The sequence below is a fragment of the Balaenoptera ricei genome, chromosome 21 (assembly GCF_028023285.1).
Source record: "Balaenoptera ricei isolate mBalRic1 chromosome 21, mBalRic1.hap2, whole genome shotgun sequence".
Taxonomy (NCBI): Eukaryota; Metazoa; Chordata; class Mammalia; order Artiodactyla; family Balaenopteridae; genus Balaenoptera; species Balaenoptera ricei.
Window position 1 is genome coordinate 14,235,620 of NC_082659.1, and position 11,068 is coordinate 14,246,687.

Here is an 11,068-nt window from a genome sequence, read left to right on the forward strand (position 1 = left end):
CAATCATGATAATTTCCAGAAGGGACAGATGATGGGGGCTGAGTGAGGACAACTGGAGATTATTACATCTCAGCTTTTTGGAGGCATTTCATAGATGTTTTTCCATTTAGAAATTCTCCCACACTCAGAACTGTTAGAAGAATAAAAGTTTCCATCCCCAATGTGACTTGTAGGACTAAAAATAACCTCAAACTTTTAATTTTCTCCAGCTATAGTTCATCAAAATCAGTACCATCTATTTTTAAACTTCTAAGACCAAAATGCTTTTCTTTGAGTTAAAACATGAGAAAGCATGGCTCAGTGTGTTTGCTTTTAAAACCTCACCTAGCTTTTCTAATATACTTTAATTTGGTTTATATATAATACTCGATCTAGGTTTAGAAGAGCCTAACATTATTTCTTAGCTCTGGTTCAGATGAGTGGAAGGTAGGGTTGTGTGTATCTGTCTATATAAATTTTAAACGGAGATATCTGGGGTGCTGAACTTAGATACTGAATATTACTAAATGTTATTAACAACATTAATATGGAAGTTAATAACTATTTTATATTTATGCAAAATATTACATTTGCAAAGCTCTTTCTAATAACTCTCACCATTACAACTCTAAGATAGGCTGGACAAAGAAGGCTGCTTCTCTTTTTCAGAGAACCTGTGGCTTCTCACTAAGGTGGGAACAGTTGTACAGCTATGTCACCAGCGGTTTCATTAGTTAAATAGGAAAAGTGGTCGATAGTGATGCCAGAACCAACTTCTGACTTTGCGTTCAACCTGGTGATTGATGTCCTGGGACCTCCACGTTAGGAGTTGATAAGAAAGAAAAGAATCTGTAGAGAAATGGATGAGAGGCAAGGAGAAAACACGATCCTTCACTTCTTAGTTCTCAAGTTCAGCGACGCTAGTGATCAGCAAATGGCCACTAAACTGGCCTGGTTTTAGTAAGTTAAACTATCTGTTTAATCATAAGAATGTATTATTTTCCAGCATGACTTTATATTATTTCTTTGCAGTTTATTTATATTACTTTGTATTATTGCTCACAGTTTATTTTTAACATTTTCCCAAATAATGAGAAGAGAGAGCTAAAATGAGGCAAAGAGTTTTTCAGTAGATTCTTTATTTTTCAGTTTCATTAGGGTCTCAAATGTCAAAAGCATTCGAGAGATCCTTGGACATAGTACTGCTGGCAGTCACTTAGCACATGTTTTCTAACTTGTCTGATTAGAAGGATCATCGAGCGTCTTTGCTTAACACAAATATTCCAGTCCAATCCAGATGCCTGGAATCACGAAACAGAAGCTGTAGCAGAGGAACTAGGGAATTTGTGTTTTTAACAAGTCCCTTAGATGATTTCTGTTTTTCACATCAACCTATTACTTGGGTTTATTTGGAAAAAACTAACTTAAATCACAGGTCAAGCATCTATCAATGTCCTATTAACTGTGGGAAACATGAGGGAAGTCCAGAATATCGCCCTGGTGGGATTTCTGTATTAAGAATAAAAATGGTTGAAATAGTTATGGAGCAAGACAAGTGTATACGGAAGGGCTGTCCTGTGGGGCGTGGATCTAAATAATGAGAAATCCCATTGTTCAGTTGTTCTCCATTGCCTACAAATAAACTTCAGTACCTCACCTGGCATCAAAAGCCCTCCAGCACCTGGCTGCAGTCTACATTTCTAGTTCAATCAGAATCTCTGCAAGTAGCACCTGGGCATGGGTATTTTCCACTTACCTGGGTGAGGCTAATGTGAAGCCACAGGTGAGAACTATTATGGTGTTGTTATACTGTTGGTATCTTTTAAGATGAGAAAACTGTTGCTCAGAAAGTAGAAGGAACTTGCTTAGGGTCACACATCCAGTGAAAATTTGAAATTCCTCATGGGTCTGTCTAACTCTTTAGCTCAAGCTCCTTCACTATCCCCAAATGCCACCCCTGCAGGTACTCTCTCTCCCCTGGCTCCGCCCATCTCTTTGGCCATACTTTTTTCATGGAATCCTGGACAAGTTGTATCATGGTTGTGTTCATGTCTCTTCTGCTGATACATGAACTTCTCAGGGGAGTAGAAGCCCATTAAGCGATGACTGTGTCCCGCACAGTGCCTTCCACATACAATACCTCCTGCGCTTAGTAGGTGCTTGTGGGATGTATGAATGCTGGGAACAGATGAACCAGTGCTTCCATGCAGACACGTCTTCGTCAAAGCACAATTAAGTACAGTCGCCCCTCTGAATCCGTGGGTTCCGCATCCACGATTCAACCAACCGAGGGTTGAAAATATTTGAAAAAAAATTCCAGGAAGTTCCAAAAAGCAAAACTTGAATTTGCCACATGCTGGCAACTATATTTACATAGCACTTACATTGTGTTAGGTATTAGAAATAATCTAGAGATGATTTAAAGTATAGGGGAGGATGTACCTAGGTTATATGCAAATACCATTTTATATAAGAGACTTGAGCATCCTGGGGTTTTGGTATCATTGGGGGGGGGGGTTGAGGGCATAGAGGAGTGGGCGTCCTGGAACCAATCCCTCAAGGATACCGAGGGCTACCTGGAAAAAGACTGTATTCAACTGTAAACATTTCTTTCTAAAAGTTCAAATTTCAAATATAGTTTATATTAAAGTACTATTCAGTGTTAAAGCCTACAAAACTTAAGAATACACTAACATTTTCTATGTTGGTACCCAAGTCCATATATAGTATTCTCAGTTACAGAGATCTTGATCCGGGGTGTGGTCTGTATAGAAAGGAGGGAAGAGGAACTGAGTGGGAAGGGACATAGTGGCATGAGATGTGTACAGTAGTTTTACATTGTGTACACAAAAGAAGCTTGTGCTTTATTCCAAACTGGACCATTTATGAAAACAAACTATCTGTAACTTCGCTGTGATAGTAGATCCACCTTCTGGGTGGTCCAAGCATTTAAGAAAGAAAGAGACTCCTTAAAACCTTCTTGCCAGAAAAAAAAACAGCTGCTCGCTTAGAGATGTGAACCTTAAACTTTATTCTGTGAAATGTCTAGGCCAGTTGTATATGGTGTTTGCAATAGCAACTCCCTGCCGCATGCTGAACATCCGAAACTTAAATTCATATTGCACGAAGTAGAGCACACACACCCTTGCCTAGAAACTGCTTTCCGACAAATCGTATCATAACCAATGGCTCAGAAAATTTTTTGAGATTGTCTGGTGTTTGATTTACCTTACTTCTAATGTTTTTTATGATACAAAGTTTCACCCAGCTGATTAATTGGATGGTAAACAATTGTAGGGTGGGGACCCTTTGTCCTAATTTTGTGAATTGTAATTTCAGCTGATGGAGAGAATTACTTTGTAAACCCTGCCCCCAGCAGAGGGTGGAGCAGAGGACCACTGTCGAAGGAGCATTTCTATAATCTGATTTTGCAGAGTGTGAGGAAGGGAGGGGAGGGCACTGCTTGTAGGACAAAAAGTGATTTAATTGACTTGAGGACTATATCTCATTCATGGGACTTTTTGTGGTGTTAAGTGCAGGCATTGGCATTTTCCTTCTTTGTATGCTTAAGAACTTATGTAAAACAGACAAATCAATTAACAATAAAACAGTTCTCCTTTTTCTTTATTGTGGAATACTTCTGAGGACACAGTTTACACCTATTATGAAAATAAATTTATGTCAAAAGTGAACAATGTATTCACTCATATTGTGTCTATTTGTATTCTGTGACCTGTATGAGGTACTAGACACTGTGCTTGGCACTGAACAGCTGCCAAATTTGCCAGTTGTTGCCCTGAGGGGGGAGCATTCAATCTGTGGGATACAGATGTACTCAACCATCTGTGGTACAAGGCATGTTATAAGGAGAGGTTGTAGGTCAAGAGCTACAGTAATTAAATGGATGAAATGATGACTACTGGAAGAAGGCTGGAGGAGTGGTATTTGAATGGGTTTCCACAGGCACAGAGGACAGTGGAGTGGGTGGGGAAGGGAATTCTGGAGAAAAATGATAGCAGGAGCAAAGCCATGTTACAGAAATCGTAAGTGCTCCGGAGTATGGGCACCACTACCTATTTATGGAGTGAGAGGAGGAAAGGAGAGAGGAGGAAGAGAGGGAGGAAATGAACTTGAAAACTTGAGCTGGGAGAGAGGGTGAAAGCCGTGAATTTCGTGCTGAAGACCACACATTTTATTCTCTATAAACTGTGGATGCCACTGAAGGATTTTTAAGAATGGGGAAGATAGGAGCAACCGGCAACCATCTCAAAGATGGCTGGTAAGAATATGCAGGGTGAATTGGAGAGGGGAGACAACAGCTAGGTGTGAAATTAGGAAATCTTGCCTGGGGACAGTGGTAGAAAAAAAGGAAAGTGGTAGATCTTAAAGATGTAGCATCAGTAGGACCAGGTGATGAGTTGCATGGCACAAAACACCTGTTTGGAAATATCTGTACAATAAGCAGAATCTTTCACGTGTGTGGGCTTCAGGATGCAGGCTTTGGAGGCAGGTCGACCTGCATCAAATTCTGTCCTGCCACTTGTGGTCATCGACAGGTTAATGAATCTCTTGAAGCCTCACTCTCCTCATCTGCAGAAAGGGATATTACTACTACTACTCCGATAGGATTATTGTGAGATTTAAGTGAGTGCATATATAGGGCTTAGAAGAGTGCACAGCAGGCAAAAGAGTATACTAACACACACACAGTCTCATTCACTACCTTTTAACACAGTATAAAAATATTAATAGGATTATTCTACTACCTAATTACAACACTGATAATTATGTTTGTGTAATATTTTTTAGTCTTTTTTCCAAATGATTTTTAATATTCTTATAATTTCAGTGGAAATACTCTCAATTAGGTGTTCACTAAGGCAAAAAAGTTCATGTGAATATGTTTTCATTTATTCAACAAGAATCTATTTATGTGAATGGCTTTGGGTACACTTGGAATACAAAACAGTTTAGTTCACCTGCTCTCCTTGAGTTAAATTAATTAAAGAGAAAAGCCATAGTCAAATGAAATAATCATATGTGTTCGTGCACTGTCATTGAACCAAGTGTCAATATGAGTGATACAAATTAGTTATGAGTTAAAAATTCAAACGGAATTGGCTTCCCAAACAATAACTGTCATCAGATCAAATATATTTACCGATAGCTCCTGCAGTCAACTGCAAAATGTTAAGTTCTGCTTTGAAATAAACACTCAACATATCAAACAACTCAACATATCAAACATAAGATTAATCATATTGACATGTTCCACAGTAATAGCGAGATATTTCTTTTATAAGTCACTGACAGGATTTTTGTGACAAAATTATTCCTTTAAGGTTGAATATAAATATGGTTTATCCTTTGTAAGGATTCAAAAGCTTATTTCATTTAATATAAAAAAATGAACACTATACTCCAGAAACTTTAAAAATATTTCTTTGTAGAGAAAATGGAGACTGTTTCCTTTGGTAAATCCATAAAAGGCATTGCTTGGCCCAGGTCACTGAACCATTTTCTGCCTAATTTACTTAGGAACATTTTTGGGGTATGTTAAGTTTTCATGTCTCATATGAAAACACATGTCAGATATGTTTATATGTTTTCAAAAAATGGAAAACAAAGCTTGAAATGTTCCATGGTATGCATCTGTTCCATGGATACATGTTTTGAGATATTTTAAAAAGCCATTCGTTCTTAGAACTCGTAAGTAGAACAGAATTTAAAAAGTATTTATTGTTCAAAGCCTATGTGAGGATATCAGATTATAAAGTATACATTTATAAAATGTAGTATAAGCAGTAAGGAACAAAATAAAGCATAGTAAAGGTATAAATATTTTGAAAGTTTATGTTTTAAAATTAGGTTTAATGGGCTTTATATGTGAAAATTGAAATAATAATAATTTTCTGTCAAGACAAACACATGTTGGAAAAAAAATCAACTAGACCAACTAGAAATTTACTGACGACAGATCCTGAAGTATCCATTTTCTTTCTTCTTAATTAGACAATACTTTAGAGAATACTAAGTAAGGAAAGCTTGACTTTGATGGTCAAGTATTCAGAGTTATTAGGCTGAGGATGGTTCTCCATCAGGTAAACGAAACTATCTGACACATTTTCTTTGTAGTTTGAGTTGTAGATGATGATTTCTAAGCCAAGCTCCAGCTTTGGAAAATATTTATTCAAAATGCCTGGAAACCTAGGAATCCAGATTAGTGATATTGTCCCTGTCTGCGCTGATATGAGCGCCTCCAGCTTGGTCTTGCCCTGAGAACAGCGCCCTGCTGAAGTTTTCCTCCAGACAGGGAAAGTGCTCAGTTGCCTGTCTCTCTCCAACTAACAACCGCCACTGTCTCTCCTTCTCTGGACCCCATCTCATTTGTTACTGAAAGGAGACCCGGAGTGGAGGGCGAGAAGGCAGCCCACCTCGCAGCCTCGCCTTCTCTGAGCGCAGGGAAACCACGCCGTCCGTTCGTCTCTCCTCGGAAAGTTGCTGGAGGCCAACAGGCTGCAGACAGAGACCACTGGAACTGACTTGATTAATTCTCTAAGCTGCTCTGCATCCTCCAGACCTAGTTTGCCAAGGTGCTGCCCTCCCTCGAACCGTGAACCAGAAGCCGAGGCCCCACCCAGCGCACCCCAGTACCTCGCTGGCCACTCTTCTCTCCAGGGGGGCCCGCGGCACGCCAGAGTCCCCGACTTGCAGCAGAAGAACGGAAAACACCTACCCTGGTGATGATCAAAGGCTGGTTGAAGTCTATGCCCCCCGAGAGTCTGAAGCCCCAGGGCGCAGGGCCCGGCAGGACCACGTTTTGGGGCATGGTGCCTCCTGGCACGGCCTTCCTGGGGTGGGGGCGCAGCGAGTGTCCCCGAGTGGAACAGCCCACTCTGCTCCTGGGGCAGTGTCCTTGCCGGACCGCGGCCTTGGAGCTTTATCCCCGCTCCCGAGTGACGTCACTGGCCTCCCCTCCTCCCCGCCTCCTCCCACCAAGGAGAGCTCCAACTTTGGAAGAAAGAGACGCGCCAGACCCGCGGGAGTTTACAAACGCGCACCGGGCCGGCGCAGCCTCCCAGACCTCTGGGGCAGAAGCTGAAGAAGGCTTCGGGTTACAACTCCCATCACTCTCTCTCTTTTTAACATCTTTATTGGAGTATAATTGCTTTACAAGGGTGTGTTAGTTTCTGCTGTATAACAAAGTGAGTCAGCTATACACATGCATATATCCCCATATCTCCTCCCTCTTGCGTCTCCCTCCCTTCCACCCTCCCGATCCCACCCCTCTAGGTGGTCACAAAGCACCGAGCTGATCTCCCTGTGCTATGCGGCTGCTTCCCACTCACTATCTGTTTTACATTTAGTAGTGTCTATATGTCCATGCCATTCTCTCACTTCGTCCCAGCTTACCCTTCCCCCTCCCCGTGTCCTCAAGTCCACTCTCTACGTCTGCGTCTTTATTCCTGTCCTGCCCCTAGGTTCTTCAGAACCATTTTTTTTTATAGATTCCATATTATGTGTTAGCATATGGTATTTTTTTCTCTATTTCTGACTTACTTCACTCTGTATGACAGACTCTAGGTCCATCCACCTCACTACAAATAACTCAGTTTTGTTTCTTTTTATGGCTGAGTAATATTCCATTATATATATGTGCCACATCTTCTTTATCCATTCATCTGTCGATGGACACTTAGGTTGCTTCCATGTCCTGGCGATTGTAAATAGAGCTGCAATGGACATTGTGGTACATGACTCTTTTTGAATGATGGTTTTCTCAGGGTATATGCCCAGTAGTGGGATTGCTGGGTCGTATGGTAGTTCTATTTTTAGTTTTTTAAGGAACCTCCATACTGTTCTCCATAGTGGCTGTATCAATTTACATTCCCACCAACAGTGCAAGAGGGTTGCCTTTTCTCCACACCCTCTCCAGCATTTATTGTTTGTAGATATTTTGATGATGGCCATTCTGACTGGTGTGAGGTGATACCTCATTGTAGTTTGGACTTGCATTTCTCTAATGATTAGTGATGTTGAGCATCCTTTCATGTTTTTGTTGGCAATCTGTATATCTTCTTTGGAGAAATGTCTGTTTAGGTCTTCTGCCCATTTTTGGATTGGGTTGTTTGTTTTTTTGATATATAGCTGCATGAACTGCTTGTAAATTTTGGAGATGAATCCTTTGTCACTTGCTTCATTTGCAAATATTTTCTCCCATTCTGAGGGTTGTCTTTTCGTCTTGTTTATGTTTTCCTTTGCTGCTCAAAAGCTTTTAAGTTCCATTAGGTACCATTTGTTTATTTTTGTTTTTATTTCCATTTCTCTAGGAGGTGGGTCAAAAAGATCTTTTTTGACCCATCACTCTCTTAAAGTAATGCCTGTCCTCCTGTTTATCTTCTGCTTGGAGCTCAGCAGTGAGCTTCATTCGAAGTTAGCACAGGGAACTCTACCTAATGCACTGCGGTAACCTAAATGGGAGGGAAGTCCAAAAGGGAGGGAATATCTGTATGTGCATGACTGATTCATTTTGTTGTGCATTGGAGGCTAACACAACATTGTAAGGCAACCATACTCCAATAAAAATTTTAAAAAAATGTCTATCTCTACCAGAAAAAAAAAAAAAGCAGTTAAACCATGGCCTCTGTACTTTCAATTAAAACACAAGTATCAGGAATGCAATTGGTTATTTAGCAATTTTGAGTGTGCTAATGTTTACTTACTAGCTGTGTGGTTAAATTACTTAACATTCTTAAGCCTCAGTTTCCTCATCTGTAAAATAGGGGTAATAATGGTACTTCTCTGGTAGGGTCACTCTGAGAATTAAATGAGCTATCTCTGCACAGTGCCTGGCACAGCACGAGGGCTCAGTAAATAGTAAGCATTTCTGCAATTAAGTACATATAGTTATATATATTTGTGGGTATATGTAATATATGTGAATACAAACTTATTAAGATTTTATTTTTTAAAAATGAAGAAATCTACAAGTGAAAATGTCATGCAAAGGTACCCTATCCAATGAGCCATCTAAAAGTATATATGAGAAGACAATTCATCAGTATACTCAAAGTATAGTTTAATTTTGATTGGAGTAATTGTCACCTCCCTCAAATTCAGTCTCTAAACCTATGTTTTTGACACATGGGTGGCAAGTATTAACAGAAACCTAGGAGTTGAGACTGTCCTGTGTGGACGGTGCAAGAGGAGCCCCAAACAGGATGGAACTGCATGGAGGAAAAGGAGGGAGGGTGGGTATTCACTGAGCATCTTCATGGTCCAGGGCTGTGGTGATTGCTTTACCCGTGTCGTCTTCATCCTCACGGCAAGACCATCAGATTGCTATTATTATTCCCTTTTTTTTTTGGTAAAGAAGTAATTTCTTAGAAGTTGAGTTACTTGCATAGAATCACACAGCTAATAAGTGATACAATTTAGATCACAAACCCAGGTCTGCCTGACTCTAATGTGTGCCTGGTATAGGTCTGAAGACCAGGAGAGTCTGGGGAGGGTCCTGTCATAGGCTCAGTGTGGAATCAGGTATTTCTGGTGTTATACTCCAGGATGGTCTGATTCCCAAGGAGAGGGGGGAGGGATGAGGGATGAGAAGTGTGAAGTGCTTTAAAAGCCCAAGAATGAGAGTCTTGGACTTCATGCCCAATATGATAGGGCTGTATCAGTCCAGGGGAGCAGAGCTGCAACACACTTTATTAACAGCATAGTCTGTTTGGATGTGGTTTTAAGACTGATAGAGAAGGGAGATTTAGGAAGCTGTAAGCAAAGTGGACTAGCCTGGTGATAGTGTAAATCACAAAACCTGGATTGGAACTACTTTGTCCACTGTGGTAGATTATATAAAAGTCCCAGGGGGATAGGTGTTTCCTAGTCCCAAACATTTTCCAGTGCCCCACCTATGTTGGGTTATCAAGGAAGTAATCATATATTCTTGTTGATTTTTGCCTATTTGGGCTGGCTATATTGTCACAAAGCACATTTCCTCTGTCAGTCACTGGCTGTGTCTGCATGGTAGACACACACACACACACACACACACACACACACACACACACACGCAGAGGTCAATTCAGGAAAAAAAATCAGATAAGTTTAGTATTGTGTAATTGTAACAATCAGTTGTTTATACCTTATCTCATGAGCTGGCTTATATAACAAGTTGATTGTATGTTTTTATTTTTTGTCAGTTTTGTTTTATTTTTCTGCCTTTTTACCGGTCGTTTTGGCATCATGTAGATGTAAGCAACATCTGTGCAATATTAATATAATACCTGATGAGTTCGTAAGGCTTTGCAGAGAACATGGAAATCAGGGACCTGAAATAGACAGTTTTCCTATATCCTACTGTTCACTGACGTCACCAGAAAGGTGTTCAGAGGTGACTGTCAAGGTGGAGGTGAGAATAGCCGTGAGGCAGTGTTCTAAGGAAGAAACAGTGACCCAGTCCTAACTAGTCCTAGAGGTTCCTGCTTTTGGTTTGGGTACTGTCCTAAGAAGGAGTTCTTTCTGGATGAGCCTTTCATTTATTTTCTTTTTTATATTTGCCTTTTGAAAGGATAATGATAAACTATGATTCCATTAAATATTACTTTTGTGATTATTATTTGAAACCATGTTTAGGAAGCCCTTTAAGGTTTTCCTTTTAGAGTAAGTTTAATAAAATTGTTCATTCTACTCTTGTATAATTGGAAAACTTTTCTGTTCGTTATAATAATCATCTCATCTATTTTAATCCTCAAATCTATAATCTTAACCTTGAACTTTCATTTATTTTCTGATCCTGTTTTTCTAACCACCTCCTGGTACAAATACAGTTCAACCTGTGAAAAATCAAATCCATCCTTTTCTTTAATCACCTCAAACTGAATTCCTGGCCTCCATGCCTTTTAATTTTCTCATTTCTGTTCATTTTTCTACTACTCTTCCAGGTTTCTAGGATAGATGTTGTAAATTTTCCCTCTTCTTTATTTCGTATATATCAAATATCACTATGTATTGTGACTTCTTTTATTCATTCATTCAACAAACATTTATTGAACATCTGTGACATACCAGGCACTGGGAATGCAAAGAT

The 11,068-nt window shown here is 39.9% G+C and overlaps 2 protein-coding genes across 8 annotated transcripts in view; one reads left to right on the forward strand and one right to left on the reverse strand.

Moving 5' to 3' along the window:
* The window catches only part of PDLIM3 (PDZ and LIM domain 3), a 30,501-nt gene extending 23,596 nt beyond the window's left edge, over positions 1-6,905 (reverse strand). For all 3 annotated transcript variants that reach the window (XM_059909784.1, XM_059909783.1, XM_059909785.1), the window contains exon 1: positions 6,716-6,905. In XM_059909784.1, coding sequence (XP_059765767.1) covers positions 6,716-6,808 — 93 coding nt within the window. In that variant the 5' untranslated portion in view covers positions 6,809-6,905. The remainder of the gene's footprint in view (positions 1-6,715) is intronic.
* Positions 1-11,068, forward strand: part of TLR3 (toll like receptor 3) — a 507,043-nt gene that overhangs the window by 63,228 nt on the left and 432,747 nt on the right. The window lies entirely within an intron of this gene.